The sequence below is a fragment of the Scyliorhinus canicula genome, chromosome 10 (genome assembly GCF_902713615.1).
Source record: "Scyliorhinus canicula chromosome 10, sScyCan1.1, whole genome shotgun sequence".
Classification (NCBI taxonomy): domain Eukaryota; kingdom Metazoa; phylum Chordata; class Chondrichthyes; order Carcharhiniformes; family Scyliorhinidae; genus Scyliorhinus; species Scyliorhinus canicula.
This window is the reverse complement of record NC_052155.1, coordinates 40,703,066-40,726,248: the sequence shown is the minus strand read 5'-3', so window position 1 is coordinate 40,726,248 and position 23,183 is coordinate 40,703,066. Positions and strand designations below refer to the sequence as shown.

At 47.1% G+C, this 23,183-nt stretch overlaps 1 protein-coding gene across 1 annotated transcript in view; it reads left to right on the top strand.

The window, feature by feature from the left end:
* Positions 1–22,031, top strand: part of LOC119972311 (CCN family member 4-like) — a 115,399-nt gene extending 93,368 nt beyond the window's left edge. Inside the window, exons 3-5 of the mRNA XM_038808815.1 lie at positions 9,974–10,231; positions 11,844–12,037; positions 17,223–22,031. Coding sequence (XP_038664743.1) covers positions 9,974–10,231; positions 11,844–12,037; positions 17,223–17,522 — 752 coding nt within the window. The 3' untranslated portion in view covers positions 17,523–22,031. The remainder of the gene's footprint in view (positions 1–9,973; positions 10,232–11,843; positions 12,038–17,222) is intronic.
* The last annotated feature ends 1,152 nt before the right edge of the window (positions 22,032–23,183 follow it).

The window sequence follows — 23,183 nt, the reverse complement described above, 5'->3', positions numbered from 1 at the left end:
TATTATGATTCACCACACACTACATCCTCCACCCACCTCTAATGATGAGTGTAACATTTAGGCTATCTTCGGTAAGATAAGCTATTTCAGCATGAACAGTATGACTGTTCTGGGTAAGATTATCTAATTTAGTTGAGATCAGGACTTGAACCTTGACCTGGAAGAGATTGCATGGAAATGTTAAAAACGGACTGTTTGTTCTGAAACTGGGCTGGTCAAATTGACATTCATCGATCTGTTATTGGTTTTCATTGATCTAGTTATATGCTTTGCGACTTCCTTAAGCATTTTTACTTGATCTTTCAAACGACTAGTCTGGGCGAAGCTCAGGCAGTTTATAAGCAATCGTGATGAAGTACAGCCATGTTCCAACATCATGCAGGATTGACATGCTCATAAATCCAAAATATAAACAGATTTATAGAATCATCACAGCACAGAAGGAGGACATTCAGCCTATCATTTCTGTGCTGGCCCTCTGAGCGAGTAATTCATCTCGTGCCACTCCCTTCCCTTTTCCCCATTACCTTGCAATTATTTCCTTTTCAGATCATGATCCAATTCCCTTTTGACAGCCTCAGTTGTCCCTGTCTCAACCACACTCTGCTGCAGAACTTTTCTTTTTTCTTATAAACATTTTATTGAGGCATTTATGGTTTTACGACAAGAAAATAAATAATGCACATGAATTTATAAACATAGTGCAAAAGCCGTCTTCCTCCCTTACAGGTCCCATCTTTACTAACCCCCTACTGTAAACTAAGCTAACCCCCAGCAGCCATCCCCCCCCCCCCCCCCCCCCCCCCCCCCCCCCTCTGCTGACGGTTAATTTTCCGCAGAGGTCGACAAACTGCTGCCACCTCCGGGCGAACCCTAACAGTGACCCTCTCAAGGGGAACTTGATTTTCTCCAAACAGAGAAAGCTAGACATGTCCGATAGCCAGGTCTCCGACTTCGGTGTCTTTGAGTCCCTCCAAACTAATAGTATCCATCTCCGGGCTACCAGGGAAGCAAAGGCCAGGACGTCTGCCTCTTTCTCCTCCTGGATTCCCAGGTCTTCCGACACTCCGAAAATCGTCACCTCTGGACTTGGTGCCACCCTTGTTTTAATACCTTGGACATGGCATCCACAAAGCCCTCCCAGAATCCCCTAAACTTCGGGCATGCCCAGAACATGTGGACATGGTTCGCTAGCCCTCTCGCACACCTTGCGCACCTATCTTCTCCCCCAAAGAACCTGTTCATCATGGCCACTGTCATGTGAGCCCAGTGAACAACCTTCGAATTGTATCAGGCTGAGCCTGGCACATGTTGTGGACGCGTTCACTCTACTCAACCCGTCCACCCAGAGACCATCCTCTATCTCTCCTCCCAGCTCCTCTTCCCACTTGCATTTCAGCTCCTCGGTCTGCGTCTCCTCTGACCCCATGAGTTCCTTGCAAATGTCAGAGACCCTCCCTTCGCCCACCCAGAAACTGTATCCCCCTTGGTGGTAGAAGCGGGAGGTTGAAACTTGCCTGCGTAGGAAGTCCCGCACCTGCAGGTACCAAAATTAATTTCCCCTCGCCAATCCAAATTTCTCCTCCAGCTCCCTCAGGCTAGGAAAGCTCCCCTCTATAAACATATACCCCATCCTCTCAATCCCTGCTATCTGCCATCTCCGAAACCCTCCATCCAGCCTTCCCGGGGCAAACAGGTGATTATTACAGATTGGGGACCACACCGATGCTCCCTCCGCTCCCTCATGCCTCCTCCACTGCCCCCAGATCCTCAGGGCCGCCACCACCACAGGGCTGGTGGAGTACCGTGCCGGCGGGAACGGCAGAGGCGCTGTTATCAACGCCCCCAAGCTGGTGCCCTTGCATGAAGCCGCCTCCATACGCTCCCATACTGACCCTTCCCCCACCACCCACTTCCTGATCATAGCTATATTCGCTGCCCAATAGTAATTACTGAAGTTCGGCAGTGCCAGCCCGCCCTCCCTCCACCATCTCCACTCAAGCATTACCTTCCTTACTCGCGGTGTCTTACCCGCCCATACAAAGTCAGTGATTACCTATTGACCCGTTTAAAAAAGGACCGTAGAATAAAGATGGAGAGACACTGAAACACAAACAGGAATCTCAGGAGGACCGTCATTTTCACTGTCTGCACCCTCCCAGCTAGTGACAACGGGAGCGTGTCCCACCTCCAAAAACCCTCCGTCATTTGGTTTACCAGTCGGGCCAGATTTAACTTGTGCAGATGTTCCTATTCCCGCTCCACCTGGATGCCTAGGTACCAAAAGCTTCCTCCTACCACCCTAAACGGCGGCTCCCCCAATCGCCTCTCCTGCCCCCTTGCCTGGACCGCAAACATCTCACTTTCCCCCATATTTAGTTTATACCACGAAAACTGGAGAAATTCCCCCAGAATCCTCATAATTTCTTCCATCCCCTTTAATGGGTCCAATACATACAGGAGCAGGTTTTCTGCGTAAAGCGAGGCTTTGTGTTCCACTCCCCCCCCAGCCCCTTCCAGCAGCGCAATTGCCAGCGGCTCTATGTCTAACACGAACAACAGTGGGGAGAGGGGGCATCCCTGTCTCGTCCCCCGATGCAGCCTAAAATAGTCCGATGTTGTCCTGTTCGTCCGTACGCTCGCAACAACAGGAGCCTGAAACAACAACCTGACCTAGTCAATACAGCCCCGCCCAAATCCGAACCGTCCCAGTACCTCCCACAGATAATTCCATTCTACCCGATCAAAAGCCTTCTCTGCATCCATTGCGACCACTACCTCCACCTCCCTACCTTCCGGGGGCATCATGATCACATTTAACAACCTTCTTACATTGGCCACCAACTGCCTACCCTTAACAAACCCAGTCTGGTCCTCTCCAATAACGTCCGGAACACAATCTTCATTCCTAGAGGACAAGATTTTGGCCAGCAGTTTGGCGTCCACATTCAACAGGGATATCAGCCTGTCAGACCCACACAGCTCCAGGTTCTTGGCCCGCTTCAGGATCAATGAGATTGTGGCCTGTGACATCGTCGGGGGAAGCACCCCACGCTCTCTTGCCTCATTGAATGTCCTCATCAACAGCGGCCCCAATATCCCAGAGAACATTTTATAGAACTCCACTGGGTACCCATCAGGCCCTGGGACTTTACCCGACTGCATGGCCTTCAGACCCTCCGCTATCTCTTCCAACCCGATCGGGGCCCCCTGCCCTTCTACCAACCCCCTGTCGAGAAATTCAGTCCCCCTAAGAAGTGCCTCATCCCCTCCGGCCCAGCTGGGGGTTCCGACTCATACAGCCTATTGTAAAACTCCTTGACCGCCTTATTCACCCCTGCTGAGTCTCCAACCAGGCTTCCGTCCCCAGTCTTTACTTTCCCTATCTCCCTGGCTGCCTCCCTCTTTCTAAGATGCTGTGCAAACATTCTGCTGGCCTTCTCCCCATGCTCATAGATCGCCCCCTCGCCTTTCTCAGCTGCTCCACCGCCCTCCCTGTGGTTAACAAGCCGAACTCCACCTGTAGCCTCCGTCGTTCCCTTAAAAGCCCTGCCTCTGGGGTCTCCACATACCTCCTATCAACCTGCAATATCTCCTTTATCAGCCGGTCTGTCTCTGCCCTGTCTGCCTTCTCCCTATGGGCCCGTACCGAGATCATCTCCCCTTTAATCACCGCCTTTAATGCCTCCCAGGTCACCGCTGCCGAAACTTCACCCGTGTCGTTGACTTCCTGGTAGTTCCGAATACATTTCATCAGCCGCCCGCACACCTCCTCATTGGCTAAAAGTCCAACATCCAGCCTCCAGTGCGGGCACTGGCTACTCTCCTTGCTCACCTGTAGGTCAACCCAATGCGGGGCATAGACCGAGATCGTGATTGCTGAATACCCAGTGTCCACTACCCCTGTCAGTAAGGCCCTGTTCAGGATAAAAAAGTCAATCCGGGAGTACATTTTATGCACATGCGAGTAGAAGGAAAACTCCTTCACTCTTGGCTGCCCAAATCTCCATGGGTCCACCCCCCCATCTGCTCCATGAACCCCTTTAGCTCCTTTGCCATTGCTGGCACCATGCCCATCTTGACCGGTCTAACCCAGGGTTAATAACTGTGTTAAAGTCCCCTCCCATGACCAATTTATGCGAATCAGGTCCGGGTTATTCCCCAGCATCCTCTTTATAAACTCCACATCATCCCAATTTGTTGCATACACATTTATTAGTACCACCTGCCAACCCCTCCAGTTTCCCACTGACCATGATGTACCAGCCTCCACATCCGTAACTATTCTTCCCACCTCAAACACCACTCGCTTATTAATCAGGATCGCGACCCCTCTAGTCTTCGAGTCCAGCCCCGAGTGAAAAATCTGTCTGACCCATCCCTTCCTTAATCTGATCTGATCAGCGACTCTAAGGTACGTCTCCTGTAACATTACCACGTCCGACTTCAGTCCTCTCAAATCGCGCATGCCCTCTAACCGGCCCATTTAGCCCTCTCGCATTCCATGTGATCAGCCGAGTTGGGGGGCTCATCGAACCCCCCTTCGCCGATCAGCCATCACCTTTCTTGGGCCAGTGTCCAGCCTGTGACCCACGCCTCCACTGGCCCACCCCCAGGCAGCCTCCGCCCCCGACATCCTTTCTGTCCCACAGCAAAAGTCCTTCCCCTGTCAGCAGAACGTTTTCCCCCCTTCCCCCCTCAGTAACAGCACGATGTAAACCAACCCCTTCAACAAGCATAACATCTACACACCCCCCCCCCCACTGTGCTAGCCCGCCCAGCTAGCTTGGTGACCCCCGCCCGTGGCGCCAGATATTCTCCCACCTATGTTTCCCTACCCCCACTCAGACACACATATTCAAACCAAAACCAGCCCCAACACAATTGCCCCAAAAATAATTCCGATAAACAAAGAAAAGATCAAGCAGAAGATCCAGCATCTAACAAACACACCTCCATCCCCATCAGTGCAAATGTAAACTTTAACTCACTGAGCTCTGCAACGGGCCCCAAATCAGTACAGACGGCATTACAAATAATGACCAAAAAAACAAGAAACTTTTTTAACGTGAACGCTGCAGCAATGTTCAAAGTCCTCAGTCCGCCATCAGTCCTTTACTTCTCGTGAAGTCCATCGCTTCCTCGGGCGACTCAAAATAAAAATGTTGCTCCTCATACGTGACCCAGAAACGGGCCGGATACAGCAGTCCAAACTTCACCTCTTTCTTAAAAAGGGTCTACCTTATCTGATTGAACCCCACTCTTCTCCTGGCCACGTCTGCACTCAGATCCTGATGGATCCGCAGGATATTGTTCTCCCATTTACAACTCCGTGTCTGCCTGGTCCACCGTAAAATACACTCCTTGTCCAAGTACCTGTGGAATCTCACCACCGTTGCCCTCGAGGAGTCCTCCACTCGCAGCTTCCTCGCGAGCGCTGTGTGAGCCCTGTCCACCTCCAAGGATCGGGAGAACGTCCCATCCCCCAGAAACTTCTCGAACATGCCCGCTATGTATGCCCCAGCGTCCGCTCCTTCGGACACCTCCGGGAGACCCACGATTATCAAGTTCTGCCAGCGGGACCTATTCTCTAGGTCCTCCACCTTCTCCAGGAGCTTCTTCTGCTGGTCGCACAGCATCCCCACCTCCAGCTCCACTGCAGTTTGATGTTCCTCCTGCTCAGCAAGTGCCTTCTCTACTTTCTGGGTCGCCCGATCTTGGGCATCCAATCTGAGCTCCAGCCGCGCAATTGATTCTTTAATCGGGTCCAAGCATTCCTGCTTCTGCTTGGCGAAGCCCTCCTGAATAAACTGCTCCATTGACCGCTGGGTCGACAAATCAGGGCCCCAGTCATCTGCCATGCTTTCTCCCGCTGCAGCTTCAGCCCAGGCCTTCTCTGTTCGTCTGTTCCTTCCTTTGCGAGCACTGCTAGTCCTCCTCTCCATGCACCGATCTGGGAATCCACTCCACAATTGCCTCTATCATCAATTTTCCAAGTCAAATCCGATAACAAATCGGGGGAAAAGGTCCAAAGGTCCGACCCGAGCGGGAACCACCAAATGTGCGACCTACTCCATTATAGCCGCCACCGGAAGTGCAGAACGTTTCTGATCCTAAACACTCACTGCAGGAAAACATTTTCATCATGACACCATCGTTTCTTAAATCTGTGCCCTCTTGATTCTTCCACCAATGGGATCATTTTTTAAAAATTAATTCTTTAGCATCACAGGTTAGGCCCGCATTTATTGCCCATCCCTAAATACTCTTCAGAATGTGGTGGTGAGCAGTCTTCTTGAACCGCTGCAGTCCGTGTAGTGTTGGTACATCCACAGTGCTGTAGGCAGGGAATCACAGGACATTGACCCAGCGACGGTGAAAGGATGGCATTATATTTCCAAGCCAGGCTTGATGGGGAATCTCCAGGTGATGGTGTCCCCATGAGTCTGCTGCCCTTGTCCTTCTAGATGGTAGTTGTCATTGGTTTGGAAGGTGCTGCCTAAGGAACTTTGGTGAGTACCTGCATCTTTTAGATGGTACACACGGTTGCCACTGTGCATTGGTGGTGGATGGAGTGAATGCTTGTGGATGGAGTGCCAATCAAGTAAGCTGCTTTGTCTCAGATGGTGCTGGACATCTTTAGTATATTTGGAGCTGCACCCATCGAGGCAAATGGAGACTATTCCTTCACACTGTTGACTTGTACCTTGTAGTTGGTGGACAGGCTTTCTGGAATCAGGGGGAAAGTTACTTGCTGCAGGATTCTTAGCCTCTGATCTGCTCCTGTCACCACAGTATTAATGTGGCTAGTCCAGTTCAGTTTCTATGTGACTCCCGGAATTTTGATAGTGGAGGACTCGGTATTGGCAATGCCATTGAATGTCAAGGCTTAGATTCTCTCTTGTTGGAGATGGTCATTGCCTGGCACTTGTGTGGTGCGAATGTTACTTGCCACTTGTCAGCCCAAGCCTGAATATTGTCCACGTCTCACTGCATTTGGACATGGGCTGCTTTATTATCTGAGGAGTTGTGAGTGATGCTGAATATTGTGCAATCATCAGTGAACATCCCAACTTCTGATCTAATCATGGAGGTCATTGATGAAGGGTGAAGGGGATTTTGTCCTTTGACCTTGGTCTGGAGACTGCCCTGAAGCCACCAAGTCCATGTACATGACATCAACCGTATTACCCTAATTAACCCTCCCTGTTATCTCCTCAACAAACCTCAAGCAAGTAAATTGAACATTATTTATCCTTAACAAATCCGTGCTGACTTTCCTTTATTAACCAAGTGACTATTAATTTTGTCCCAAATGATCATTTTAAAACCTACTCCACCACTGATGTTAAACTGTCGTTATTTTATTTTTAAATATTTTTTATTCTCCTCCTTTTTCACATTTTCTCCCAAATTTACACCCAACAATAAACAATAATCAGCAACGAATGTAATGTCAATCCCCATATCAATAACAACGATCTCATCCTCCCACCATTAGGCCGCATGTTAACATAAACAAATGACAAAAAGGAATCAGTCGTTATTAAGCTTATCATTACACCCTTTCTCAAACAAAGCTGTAACATGTGAAGTGATTCATTTTGGAAGGTCGAATTTGAACGCTGAATACAGGGTTAGTTCTATGTTCTGTGTTCTATGTGCTATTCTCCAGTCCTCTGGCACCCCTGAGTCTAAGGAATATTGAAATACTATGGTCAGTGCCTCCGCAATCCCCATTCTGTCTTCTCTCAGCATCCTTCCATCCAGACCTGCTGTCTTAAGTACATCCAGTGCCTCCTCCTCGTCAATTTTAAACCCGTTAAGTGTCCAAATGACCTTCTCCTTCACCATGATTGGGCAGCATTCTTGACAAAGACTGACACAGAGTATCCATTTAATAGCGAGAGCCGTACCCCCTGCCTCCATGCGTAAATTTTTGGACCCTAATCAGCCTCATGCCACCTCTTCCACCCATTACTTATTTATATGACTTTTGGATTCACTTTTTATGTTAGCTGCCAGTCTCTTCTCATACACTTTCTTTGTTTCTCTTATTTGCTTTCTCAATTCCTCTGTGAGCCTTCAATATTCAGCTTGGTTCTGTCTGTATCATATCTGGTATGAACACATGTTTATTTTTGTTACGGCACAGAAGGCCATTTGGCCTATTATGTTTCTACCAGCTCTCAAAATGAGCATCATGATTTTTCCTGCTTCATCTTTATCTCTATCTTTTTCACTAACCAGGGGGCTCTGTATTTGTTTGCCTCCCCTTTCCCCTTTGTGGGAAATATACCTTCGCTGTGAACAAACTATTTGTACTTTAAAGGCTGCCCATTGTTCAGTTAGATATATAGCACCTTTTTTAAAGAATCTTTTTATTGGCATTTTCGATTTTATATACATTGCTGTTCGCTCTCATTTATTGTACTGAAAGGCTTCTTCTTAGGTTTCTCTATTTACAGTCTGTCTGGCTCAGCGTACAATCTTCTCTCCACCCCCCCCACCCCCACCCCGCTCCACCCAACTCCCCTCTCCATGAACCCCCTTCCCTCCCTTCACTGCTGCTCCCCATTCTTTATTTGTTGCCGGGTTTTGTTACCTCACCCCCCCCCCCCCCCCAAACACCCCCACCACCCACCCACCCCACCCAACCACCCACCCACCCCCCAACCACCCCCCCCGGTTCTGCCTCACGTTCCTCTTTCTGTCTTGTCCTGGCTACTTCTCCCTGGCTACTGGCTATTTATTTATTTATGTGTCAAGATAGACAGCACGGTGGTGCAGTGGGTTAGCCCTGCTGCCTCACGGCGCTGAGGTTCCAGGTTCGATCCCGGCCCTGGGTCACTGTCCGTGTGGACTTTTCACATTCTTCCCGTGTTTGTGTGGGTTTCGCCCCCACAACTCAAAGATGTGCAGGATGGGTGGATTGGACAACCTAAATTGCCCCTCAATTGGAAAAAATGAATTGGGTACTCTAAATTTTATTTTTTAATTATGTGTCGCGATATGTAGCACCTTTAATGGTGTAAAACATTTTAAGGTATTCGTTGAGCATGTCATTAAAACTCATTGATTCACTAATTTGTTCAGTTTCCTTCACCTGTTCTGACCTATAAGTGACTCCAGGCCTACTCTAAGGTGTTTGAGTTTAACTGCCCTCTCCAAAGCCTAGCAATCAGTCAGCTATATCAAACACAAGCTAAGGGAAGATTAGTACTACCTTCTCAGGGCATTTAGGAATGTGCAATAATTATGAGCTTTGCCCACATCCCAAGAATGAAAAAGCAGGAAATACTGTATCTGAAACCATATTAGGCAATCTCCCATGGCACAGGGTTAGCCAAATTAATTTGTGACCTGAATAATTCTCTCCTACATACCTGAGGACATGCACTTCCCAGATACGGAGGAATGGACAAGGTGACAGAGAGCTGTGACAGCAGCTGCCCTCCCCTATTACTTTGAACTATGAGAGTTCGCCCAAGGGTGCAGTGATAACAGGTGCACACATTGCATTGATGAACAAATGTGACTGCTCCCACCTCATTTTCCAGTCAGAGTGCTGTTGGGACTCATTGATAGGGTCGCTGAACAAATTGGTGGGAAGTGTTGTCACCTTTGCCATCAGATTGGAGAATCTAAGAGAATCAGGGGCTGTAAAGCAAAGGATTAAAAGAGTGAGGGAACCTTTCTCTGGGCAGGAACAGGGACGTATTGGGTCCTCACGGCTGGAGGTCCTTTTGTTAAACCCCGTAAAAAGGTTACTTTCCACTCCCTAGTGGAAATAGTGCCATCCTCTGTTGGAATTAAGAATAGCAGAAATTATCATTGTTACCATCAATTTGAATGACCTGTTATCACTACCATGACAAATCAAATAAACTAATTGTCTGCATTGTTAAAGGGTAAGTAATACGTGAGCTTACTTCATAGATTTAAAATTAATCTTTTGTTTTATTACTCTTAGATACGGTTGGAGTCGGGTGTGAGCTCAATGGAGTTTGGTATGCCAATGGCCAAGGCTTTCAACCCAACTGCAAGTACAAATGTACATGTTTAAATGGCGTTATTGGCTGCATCCCTAAGTGCAGACAGTCCCGACCCCCACTTGTCTGGTGTCAGAATCCCAGACGTGTTAAAATGCCAGGGAAATGCTGTGAGCGGTGGATCTGTGATGAATCGAAGAAGCTCAGAAAGACTGCCCCTCGTCATGTGTCCATGTCAGGTAGGAGAATTCAAGCAGGAAGCGGAATACTCATGTCCCAGTTCATTGGAGCTTTCTGGAGATCTTTGCAAACTGAGAAATGAAAGAGTGGAAGTGGATTCAATAATAACTTTTCAAAAGAGAATTGGATATACACTTGAAAGATTTATAGGACCGCAGGGCATTGAGACTGATCTCTTTTAAAGCATTGGCACAGGTACAGCGCATTTAATGCCTCCTTCTAAGCAGTGCCATTCTACAACTCTATAATTCATCTGCTCCCCGGCCCCTCCATTTTTGCTGCTTTACCCTAAAGGCACTATTGCTTGCTGGAGTGATTTTTTAGTATCTTCCAGTACCTTGTGCAAGCGACACTTGTGAATGGTGGTAGTGTTTCACAGCAGCCTACGTGGGCCAATTGACAGGCGGGGTGGTGCAAGGGTGGGAAATTACCTCTAATTTGAACATAATTGCAGTAGATACCACTCATGTACACGTGTCAGCAAGTCACGGGATTCTAATTCTAATTGGAAATCCTGGACTGTTCGTCCATGCCTGCCAGAGGCTCTGAAACTAGTTTTGCAACAATTTATTTGTCCAAACTGCGATCAGCTTACTGAGCAGACCAGACACAAACCTGGGACCTTCCCAGTCTGTGTTTCTCAATTTTACATTCCAGAGAAGTATAACCTCTGCAAAACTGGACTGTTTAAGATATTTTTGACATAACTGATGTCAGTGATATGTCTAGATGTGAAACAGATTACCTGCAAAATGAACTAATTTTAGGTTAATTGATGCCTTTAAAAAGATCTGGATTAATACTTGTCCAAAATAAAGATTTAAAGGTGGTAGATCTAATATAGCTATTTGTTTTAAATCAGGATGGGAAGAGAGTGTGGACATCTGGGATAAAGGGAACAATCAATAATTGATTCTGTCATGCACGGGACTGTGAAAGTGCAGATCTGAATATTTGAATGCCCAGTTGCTCAGGCTAAGCCTTCTGTTGCCTTACTGACCCCTCTGAATCCCAATTGACCACATCACCGTCCAGAAAGACTAAAATACTTTGTATATTTCTGAGATGTACATGTTTCATTGTTAAATTTGGCATCTTCCACCTTTGGTACCATGGCCTTAAATTCAAGATCCTCAGTCCTTCTCCTGGTGTTCTGCTCTGTGTCAGTCGCTGACATTCCTTATCGGCCTGACTTAGGAGAATACCATGCATTTTTCTTTTTGGTTCAAAAGGCAATTTGATAAATACTCAAAAGTGAAAAGAGTTGCAGGACTATGGGGAAAAGGAAAGGCAGGAGGACTAATTGGATAGCTCTTGGATGTCTGTTAATTGTTCAAACACCCAACAGAGGTATGGTGGCCAAATTGTCTCCTCCTGTGCTGTATGACTATTATTCCATCAGCATTACAAAACCACCTACAGATGCAGCACTAAGTGCCGCACAATTGGCCGAGATTTCAGCAAAGCTTTCTGGCACCATTTGTTTTGCATCATAAACTTAGTCGATGTCTTGTTGCCCCATTTTTAGTGATATGGGAAGCAGAGAACAGAAAACGTTTTTTCAGGCCTGGCTTGAGAATAATACTAATTCTCCATGTTACCCGCTCCCAGCTTACACAGGTAAATCGGAAGAGTGGCGCCGTAACTGCTTAGTGCAAACTACACCTTGGAGCACTTGCTCACAATCTTGTGGAATGGGAATATCAACAAGGATTTCAAATGAAAATGGCCAGTGCAAACTGATGAAAGAAAGACGCCTTTGCTACTTACGCCCCTGCAATGTTGACATTACGAAGCATATCAAGGTAACATTCCCTTATTATATTTCATTAAATTCTTACTCCCAGGGCCTAGTGTCTTGCTGGGTAAATGAAATATGGTTCAGATCCATAAGTAGTCCAGAAGGGTTCCTTGTTTGATTAAAGAAGCTGACCTGGGAACTCCATCCACCATCTTCACAAAGGAATAATCAGGCAGGATTACTGCTCAATTGCTGCCCAGTGATTGTTGCTGGACCCAAAGACAACGCTGATACTCTCCCAGATAGCCTCATTCCCTCAGACTGGTCAAACATTTTGACAAGATATTAGAAGGCTTGCAGTGGCAGCAGAGGAATACCCCAAGAGGAGGCAATATCTTAAACAAAGAAGAGGTGAATTGGAAAAACGGGATGAATATTGGAGCGCGGGGAACACTTTATTCCTTTCCTGACAGGGTCTCTCGAGGAGAGATTGGGCAATAGGAACACTCAGGATGGGATAATATCATCAAATCGCAAAAATTTCTCAATATAAAATAAATCATTTTGGCGAACAAACTTTATGAGCATGCTCAGATCTAAGATTCCGGAGCCTGGATTTTCACGACTAAGGTGGAATCATGGCTGATCTCTTCCTGGTCACAAATCCACCTCCCTGCCTATTCAACATATCCCTTTAACCCATTTTTAAAATCAGAAATATGTCTATCTCGTGGCTTACTATGCTTGCCATGGCTTACAAATGACCATTATCACCACCCCCTCCCCCACCAAGATAGAAAAAACTTTCCCCCTCCCCTTTGTGGTCATCTATCGCCCCATGCCATCAAACGAGAAATCTCACAGTCAAGCGGGTGTTACCTTGGGGATTATTTCAACCCAAGTTGCCCATTGGGAACTGATGGAATCGGTTGTTTGTTTTGTCAGGTGGAATGTTAATCTGCCACTGGTTAACCAGGCACATTTCTCCATCCAACAAAAATCCTAACATGTGTTCATTGATTCAACCTTGAAATGGCATGTTGTATTACCATGAAGGCCAACTTTTGTTTCAAAGATATTTTATTCCAAACATATTCAACATAATAACACAGCCTTAGCAGCCAACAGAGAATACACTTTGTACATTTTCCCCATTTACTCCCCCCCCTCATGACAAACAGCTCCTCAAATATAGCCATGAATGGCCTTAAGGCAAATTTAATTATCTCCAGCCTAAGAAACTCGTACAAGTCTCCCAACCATGCCGCAACCCCCGGCGGTGTGGCCAACCTCCAAGTATCCGTCGCCCGACAATTAGAGAGGCGGAGGCTACAACATCGACCCGCATCCCCTCCGGCATCTCCAACACCCCAAAGATCGCCACCGAATAGAGTCTGGCTTCATCTCAGCCCCTACAATCCTCAATAGGATCCCAAACACCGTCTCCCTAAAGCTCTCCAACTCCTCACGCCACCAGAACATGAGGGCATAGTTCGCCAGCCCCCTTCCATACCTCTCGCACCCATCCACTACCTCCGGGAAAAGCCCACTCATCCGGGCCCGGGACATGTGAACCCTGTGCACCACCTTAAATTGTAAGCAGTCTTACAACACCAGGTTAAAGTCCAACAGGTTTGTTTCGAATCACTAGCTTTCGGAGCATAGCTCCTTCCTCAGCTGCGCTCCAAAAGCTAGTGATTTCAAAATAAATCTGTTAGAGTTTAACCTAGTGTTGTAAGACTTCTTACTGTGCCCACCCCAGTCCAACGCCAGCATCTTCACATCTCACCTTAAGTTGTATAAGACTCATCCTTGTGCAGGAGGAGGTTGAGTTCACTTGGCACATTACTTTGCACCAAGGTCCCCATCCTATCCTCCTTCCCAACTCTTCCTCCCACTTCTGCTTGATCCTTTTCACTAAGGCTGTGCCCAGCTCTCCCAAACATCCATATATGTCTCCAATCCTATCACCACCTCGCTCATCCGGGAGCAACATTTTGTCCAAAAGCCTATTCTCCAGTGCCTGAGGGAACTAAGGCAGCTGCTTGCGTGCAAAGACCCGCACCTGCCAATGTCTAAACTCACTCCCCCTTGGTAGCTCGAATCTCCCCCGCAGTTCCTCTAACTCAACAAACTTCCTCTCCGCAAACATGCCCCTGATCCGCACTAAACCCTCCTCCCTCCAGTTCCTATACATCCCATCCATTCCCCCCGGCATAAAGCTATAATTCCCACACAGCGGAGTCATCACTGACATGTGATCCAGTTTAAAGTGCCTCCTCAGCTGGTTGCAATATTTGTATAGATGACTCCATCACCGGACTCCTCACATATGGCCTCAGGGTGAACAGCAGTCGGGCCATTACCAGAGCTCATTACTCTGTATTACTCAAAACAGAGTGGATTACTCATCCACTTGCAAGCCTCCTCCTCTAACCTGACCCAATCTGCGCCCCCCACCCCTCCCCCCCATCGCTACCAACAGTAAGGACAATGGACACCCCTGCCTCGGTCCCCCGGGCAACTCAAAATACCCCGAGTTCATCTCATTTGTTCGCAGACTTACCATTCAGCAACCGAGCCCACACCACAAACCTCGACCTGAACACAAACTTCCCCAGGATTTCAAATACCTCCACTCTACCCGGTCAAAGGCCTTCTCTGCGTCCAGTGACACAATCACCTTGGGGACTCGTCCCCCTGACGGGGTCATTATTACGTTTAACAACCTCCTAATGTTACTAGAGATCTGCCTCGCCTTCACAAACCCCGTATGATCCTCCGAGACCACTTCCGGTACACACCCCTCCAACCTTCTTGCCAATACCTTTGCCAGGACTTTCACATCCGTATTCAGCAGCGAGGTGGGCCTATAGGACCCGCACTCCAATGGATCTTTCCCCTTTTTCAGGATCAGTGAAATCAGTGCCTGCGCCAGCGTAGCCGCATCTCCCCCTTCTCTACTGCTTCATTAAACATGCCCAAAAGGTGGGGTCAACTCCACTGCAAACTGCTTATATAGTTCCACTGGGAAGCCATCCGGCCCCGGCACCTTACCGGACTGTATCATGCCAGTACACTCCATCACTTCCTTCAGCCCTACTGGCTCCTCCAGCACCTGTCTCCTCCAACTCTGCAAAGTCCAACCCATCTAAAAACCGACCCATATCAGCCTCCTCCAAACAGAAACAGGTAACAAAATTTTACAGAGACAGAAATTCCCCCATGTTCCCCGTTCTGCTCTGCCCCCCCCCCCCCCCCCCCCCCCCGTTTAAGTTCCTTAAATAAGTCATTTGCCTCCTCTGGGGCCCCAAAGTAATATTTCTGGCCATTGAAAGTGACCCAATGTCTGGCTGGGTACAGCACCCCAAACTGAATCTGGCACCGGTACAACACTGCCTTGGCCTTGTTGAACCCTGCCCATCTCTTGCCAGCTTCGCACCAATGTCCTGATCAATCCGGATTTGGTTTCCTTCCCAATCGCAATCCATTGTGTTCTGGCCCACCTCAGAATCTCTTCCTTGTCCTGTGTACGCACAATCAACGCCCACAGCGGCCTCTATGCTTTGGCCCCTGCCTCAGGGACAAAGAAGAACAAAGAACAACACAGCTTGGGCCCTCCAAGCTTGTACTTTTCATGATACCACCCTTGGCCAAAGCCCTCAGCATTTCCTTGTGCCATATCCTTCTATACCCATCCTATCCATGTATTTGTCAAGATGCCTTTTGAACCACGTTAATGTATCTGCTTCCACAACCTCCCCTGGCAGCGCGTTCCAGGCACTCGCCACCCTCTGTGTAAAATACCTGCCACGCACATCTCCTCTAAACTTTTCCCCACAGACCTTAAACCTCTGCCCTGTAGTGACTGACCCCTCCACCCTGGGAAAGAGTGCTTGCCCATCCACTCTATGCATGCCTCTCATAATCTTGTAGACCTCTATCAGGTCAGCCCTCAACCTCCGTTGTTCTAATGAAAATAGTCTGAGTCTATTCAGCCTCTCCGTATAGTTAACACCCTCCAGACCAGGTAACATCCTGGTAAACCTTCTCTGCACCCTCTGCAAAGCCTCTACATCCTTCTGGTAGTGTGGTGACCAGAATTGTGTGCAATATTCCAAGTGCAGCCTTACCAAAGTTATATACAAGTATTAGCTCGATCTACCTTGGGGGCCTTGTCCAGCACCTTCTCGCCCAGCAACCTCGTGATATAGCCCATAGTACTCGTTCCCTCCAATCCCTCTGGTAGGCAAACAATCCAAAGGTTCTGCTGCCTGGACCTGTTCTCCTGGTCCTCCATCTTTGCTCTCAGTGTCTTACCCATGTCCCCCAGGATCGCTATCTCTGCTTCCAGCGACATAATCTCTGGTCAGATACTACCCTCTACACCTCCTGGATCATCACCTCCTGCACCTTCAGGCTCTTCTCCACCCATTCCAAAGTCCCGCGAAGAGGTGTCACTCCCCCCTCAATCGTTGTTGACCAGTCACTCTGCTTTTCTGTATGATGCTGTCAAAATTCGTCCTTAATGAAACTCATCAACTGTTTCATTGGCAGCTTTCCAATCGAGGACAATCCTTTCCCTCTCTGCCACGCTTGCAATTGAAGCTGCATCACGAGCCTCCTCCAACTCTTTAGCTAACTCTGTGTCTTCTGTCGGGTTTGGTAACCCACAGAAATGTCCATCTGGGCGAGAACTGATCCCCGCCACACTGTGCACAATGTTTCTGCCAAAATTCCCCCAAGTTCGGATAAAAGGGGCCAAAACCAATGCCTTCAAACAGGAGCCACCCTGTGTCTTCACAGCCGCCACCGGATGTCCATGAAGGCCAACCTGACCTAAATATCATCGCCATTCATTCAAACATCAGAAATTCCATTCAAATTGCGCACAAATCAGAATGACTACAACATATCGCTGTCATCCTGAAGATAGGTCAGAAGATCGGCAATGCTTTCCAATGGCCCATCAGTTTGACGTTAATTGATCTTGTTGGTTCTGTGGGTGGGGTGGGGGGGGGGGGGGGGGGGGGGGGGGGGGGGTGGGGGGGGGGGGGGGAGAGAAATAATAAAAAACAATGTCACTTATAACTGCAATGAGTTGTGGTCGGGGAAGTTGGTCGTGTTTTGTTGGGGGATAAAGGAAAGTTTTGGATTGGTCTAACAGAGCTCCTCCAGTTTGTGAGGGGAATTGACAGAAGATTTTCAAAGCACATTGCTCACTGTGGTGGGTGTCTTTTTCTCCTTAGGAAGGGAAGAAGTGCCTCAGCATCCTGAAGCAGGTCGAACCCATGAACTTCACCTTGTCTGGCTGTGTGAGCCGCCGCACCTACCAGCCAAAGTATTGCGGTGTCTGCACGGACGACCGATGCTGCACGCCCCAGAAGTCGAAGACCATCGAGGTGAATTTTGACTGCCCCGACGGCCTGGGCTTCTCCAAGAATCTGATGTGGATAAACTCCTGCTACTGCAATTTGAGATGCAAGAACCCCAATGACATTTTTGCAGATCTGTCATACTATCCCACCTACTCTGAAATCGCAAATTAAGCTTTTAAGAATGTATGTTCTTCGATTGACTGACAATTGAAGTAGGAAAAGAGGAAAACATATTTTACCCTGAGGAAACGATGGCAATCTTGAACCTGCCACCCATGAGTTAATTGCCTGAAAATTACAAGAAATTAGCATTTTCTACTAAAGAAGCAAATTTATTTCATCTCTGAAAATGTCGAACAGAAAGTATGAGGAAAACTTTATTTGATGTGCTGTCACTTTAATATTTTAGTCAATTGCCTTAAAAGAGAAATGCATTCCACTGAGTAGCCTGCCATTTCTTATTTTTCGCACTGGTGTCTTTAAACCACTTTCTCAGTAGGGATCACTGTTGTTGGTTGTCCGACATCTAGTGGGCACAAGGCGGACTTTCATCTGTTCCCAGAGCGAGGTTCTTCCTGAGACAGGTCGCTAGCCTGTCACCAGAGGCACCATTCCACATCAAGCATGGCTGACCAGGAGTCTCCCACCTTTGCCACCTGCTGTGCGTTGGAAGGATTTTGCCATTATGGAAACACCTTACTTGGCCATCGAGTCCCAGAGCGGGACTTGAACAAGACCGCCTTGGTAGGAATCATCAGCGGAAATCTCCATCGGCAGGATCCTCCGGTCTGCTGGCAGTGCACCAACGCCCTCAGGTTTCCCGATGGCATGGGGTGGCCATAATGGGAAACCCCATTGGCCGGCTGCAGGAAGGGAGACTCCCACTGCCGCATTGGTGCGCCGCACTGGAAAACGCGGCTGGCAGACCGGACAATCCCACCCCAAGCCTCTGCATTACAAAGCTGAAGACAGAGACTTGTTAAAAACCTATTTGCTCAGAGGCGTGCATATATTGCTGCGCAATTTTCAGCTATTCAGTTGAAAACTTAATTTGATTCCTTGATTTCCCATTCAAGTAAAGTATTAAGATTCCATGGTATTATTAACATCTAATGGTGTTAGCTATAGTTCAGTTGTTGCACCTGAGGGGCAAGTGGCCCATTCCTGCATCTATTACATTCTTACACTAAGATCAATTCATTCAGTACAGATCTTTGATCTTAAAACTCAGAAAATGTAGGCCTGGATTTCCCCTTTCAGGACACGAGCATATAGTCAGGACAATTCTCATCTCCATAAACCCAGCCGAGGAAAAAGTGCTCCGGATGTTGGGATTTTCATTCTGGGGTGACAGAGTTTTCTGGGGTCGGGCCCGATGACCCCAGAATGAGAGGAGAGGCTGCTGGGTGTAGAGGTGGACTGAGCAGAGGGCCTTCCTCTGGACTCCAGTGCTGTGACCATGAGTTTTAAAAAGAGCAATAAATTACAAAACATTCAAGCACTCATAGCTCATTCCCCTCACCCACACTCACTCCTCATGCCCCACCCATGTAAACACATGCCATTTTCTGCCTCTTCACGCACCCACTATGGGCCAATACCTTCTATGCGAACCTATGCATTCAAACCCACCTTCCATGGCTCTTTGTAACCTCCATGACAAATAATGACCTCCAACCAGCACTCTTTTCCCTCACACCTACCATGACAACATGCCCATTATCTACCATGGCAGACATCAGAACCTGTGCTGAGGCTGTATGCAATAAAGTCTGAAGTGTCGATTGCGGACTTTATTTTTTAAAATTCTCATTCGTAAAACTCACTCATAACATTTACATTCCTTCAATTACATCCTTATAAAAACAAACATTTCATTCAAGAGCTTAATCCCATATGAAAACAAACATTGGAATTCATAGTGCCACTTCAAAGAGTCACCCAAAACTATCAATCAAATTATGAAATGGAAGGTACCCTACCATGATAATAAAATGTTGTGACATCAGTCCAAGTCACTCCAGTAATAGTAGCGTTCAGGCTTATGTCAACAAATTGTGTGAAATAGCAAAGTAATATTTTTTAAACCTTCCGGACTTTTTTTTTCAAAGATTTAAAGGGCAGAAATTTTAAATGCATTGACAACGTGACATTTGCCTTTGATAGTTCATTTTAACACTTTCGATGGTTCTGGTGAGCTAGGCAATTAATTATGCACTTTTTACACACATGCATGCCTACTTTTAATAATCCCAAGGGGTACACTACCTCTTCAAAGGAGCACCTGACCTCCTCAAAGGTGTCCTGGGACCTGATTCTCCAAAAGGATGCTTTGCCTCTCCAAGGACTCCCACCCCTGGCCAACGAAAATCAGATATGACTGGGGGCAGCTGCTGTTTTATATGGACAGCTACCTCTGCGAGATGCATGTGTGGAAATTCTAACCCAGGCGAGTCCACCCCTCCCCCACAGAAATAGTAGGTGCTGTATTCGATGATGGGACCTCCAGATTTCAGCCTCTTCCACCCTGTTCACAAACATGGAGAAGCTCGACATCATTGTGAATATCCAGGTGGCAAAGTTTATTTAACAATCAAGGTTGTTTTTGTCCTTATTACTCCGTGGCATGATTTATTTGCAAAACTACATTCCCATAGAAACTTTGGGGAGGATTATTCCTTGGCCCTTGTAAGGGATCAGAATGATACAAGGAAAAACTCACGCTTTTACCTGTCAATCAGCCCAGCACAGCACAGCTCCTCTGTACATTTCCCAGTTTGCCCCTGATCTATGTGCCGTTGCTCAGCACTTGTGTAAAACTGATTGCCCCTTTGTTTTAATCATAGATGGTTACAGCATTGATGAAGGCCATTCTCCCCACTGTATCCATGTCAGCTAATTGCAAGAGAAACAGCACTCCCCTTCTCCTTGCACATGGGAAAAATAAATAATTAATTAAAATGATGGGAATGCAAAGGAGCCCAAAAAAACTTTTAACTAATTATTTTAGCCATGTGTCCAGGCGAAATCTACCTCTTCTGAGTTGAGAAATGGCCAAAAGCTCTTACTTACACAGCACTTTAGTCACCCTGAAGTTCACAGTCAGTGCATTTGTTTGAAGTGAGTGTTTTCCAGGCAAACATTTATACTGATAAGGCTTACTTGCTTATTTTGGAGCTATTCACTTCCAAACAAAAGGGTGAGATAAACAGATTAAAATTGTCCATCTACCCTCTATGAACCTTGGTTGTGAATAAAATAAATAAAAAGATAAAGTTTTCCAGTGAGCTGCAGAGTTCAGAAGATGTTATCAAAGCATTCAGATTCAGAAGCAATCTTGCAGTCCTTTAAGGCCTTGCCAGAGTCAGCAGAGATATTTGTTGCAACGTACGCACCTCACAAAGCACTTCTTCCTTTAAAGTGACATCCAATTTGCGCCAAGGTCCCAGGTTTGATCCCAGCTCTGGGTCACTGTCCGTGTGGAGTTTGCACATTCTCCCCGTGTTTGCATGGGTTTCACTCCCACAACCCAAAGATGTGCAGGCTAGGTGGATTGGTCACGCTAAATTGCCCCTTAATTGGAAAAAGTGAATTGGCTACTCTAAATTTATTTTTAAAAAGTGACATCCAATTTGCAAGGTTCAGTCATCTACTCCTTTGCTAAAACAAAACATTTATTTAAGTCCATGATCAATAGTGAACTAAAATGGATGCAGTTGAGCCAAGTTTCCTTAAGATGGTGTATTTTACAGATGAACAATGATGTGCATCGTTATTCCTCTAATAGAGGTGATGCATGATTGATTACTTTAGATTGTAAGGTATCACTTCTTTGCTTTTGAAGAAGGTTACTCCTTTACAAATGCTTTAGCCCCAGTTCATGACATGGTGGATTTTTGGAGATGGTGAGGGCAATACTACAGTCAGTGCTCAAGTTATAAACAGCGTACGGATAAACATCCAAAGGGACCTCTTTGGTGCTGTCCTTTGATCATTGTGATTTGTCTCTTGGCCTATATAATCCGTATTTCTGTGATTCAATACAAGGTGCTGAAGGTCTAATCTTTAACATAGAAGGTGCTCCCCCCTCCCCACCCCACATCTTGCCATGATGTAACATTACTTACCAGATTTTTCAATTGAGTTTTAAAGCAGGCAACTCAAACTTCAAACTTGAGCCATGGTCCTCACCCCTTACCCCTGGTAAAAGATGACAATCTAAGAATGGAAAGCACTCAGAGATTGGTGGGACAGAGGTAAACAAACAAAAAATGTTGAAAGTAAAATAATGTGAGTTGTGGGTGAATATTCATCATGCATATGCTGCGGGATTTTCTGTTGGCAGGTTCCTCCGTGTCGCTGGCAGCGCACCCACGCCCTCGGGTTTCCCGACAGCAGACTGGGGCGCACTGTGCCAGAAATAGGGTGGGACGGAGAATCCCGCCCATTATGCCCTCTCCTGTCCCCTTCGGTTAATTTAAGTCCATGGGGTGAATTAGTTGCACTGTATAATGATGTCATGATGGTGCTTCAACACAGTGAAAGTGAAATGAAACAAAAGTCTAAAAGTTGTTATCAGGGACACAGTACTATATATGTAAAGGAATACTTTAATAAAGAAAATCTATTTAATTCCACTTATAAGAGTACCCATGACATTAAAGATGCAATTTGAAAGGTCTTGTGTGAGCTTTTATTTTAAGGCACTTCAAAGCATATAAATTCTCAAAAAAAGAAACAGTTGCTCAAATGTAATCCTTATTTAATGATTAACTTTGCTTGATTACCTTTACTATCATCATATTCCAGCAGCCAATGCTGTCTAGAAATACATTATGGTGTCACTTGAACCGATTGATGAGCTCCCTTTAGTGTCTTTCCCTGGTAACATATTCCATTATCTTCTGAGTGACAAAATTGTCCAGATTTACCTCCTTTTTTCCAGCTCCCCAATTCTTAAAACTTGTGATTTCCGGAACTTTAAACTTTCAACATAGTGAACATTATCCTATACATTCCTGAAAGCTCAGAGGAGATCACTGAGTTTTATTTTCGAAAAATAAAACCAAACTCATGGAGGCGCTGTTGAACCTGCGTCAGCCGTCAGTGAGAGCGACACCGCGGGCGGAAAATCCCTCGGAAAGTGCGATTCTTGCCGCTGAGTTCACACTTTCCGATTTTTCATGCCCCTTGCCGGTGACATAACGAGGTTCACGCCCAGAAATGGTAGGATCCACACTGAAATATACTTGTCGAGCCCCCTCTCCACATGACCACCCCCCCCCCCCCCCCCTCACTGAATAGGCATACCTCGCTGACATGGCATCATATTGCCAGGTTGTCAACGCCGGTCTGTGCCGGGACAGTGTTGGGGCGGACCATCTGGGGAATCCAGTTGGGGACGGAGTTCACATTATGTTTGCTGGGATGGGGGGGGGGGGGAGGAACCTCCGTTGCAGATGCTTTTTGGGAGGGGGGGGGGGGGGGGGCTGCAGAGTGGTGAGAACACCAATGCTAAAGGTGAGGGGAGAGCCTTGCTGTTGAAGGTGAGGCTAGCAGTGTGGGGAATGCCTTGGTGTTGAGGAGGGGAGGTGTGGGGAAAGCCTTGGTGTTGAAGGTCAGGGAGTATGGGGAGAGTACTGATGGTGGAGGGGGTGGGGGGGAGCCCTGATGTTGAAAGTGAGGGGGGAGAAGTGTGGGGAGAGCCTTGGTGTTGAAGGTGAGGGGGTATGGGGAGAGTCCTGATGGTGGGGGGAGCCTTGGTGTTGAAGGTGAGGGGGGTGGGGGGAGTGTGGGGAGAGCCGGTTTTGAAGGTGAGGGGGGATGGAGAGA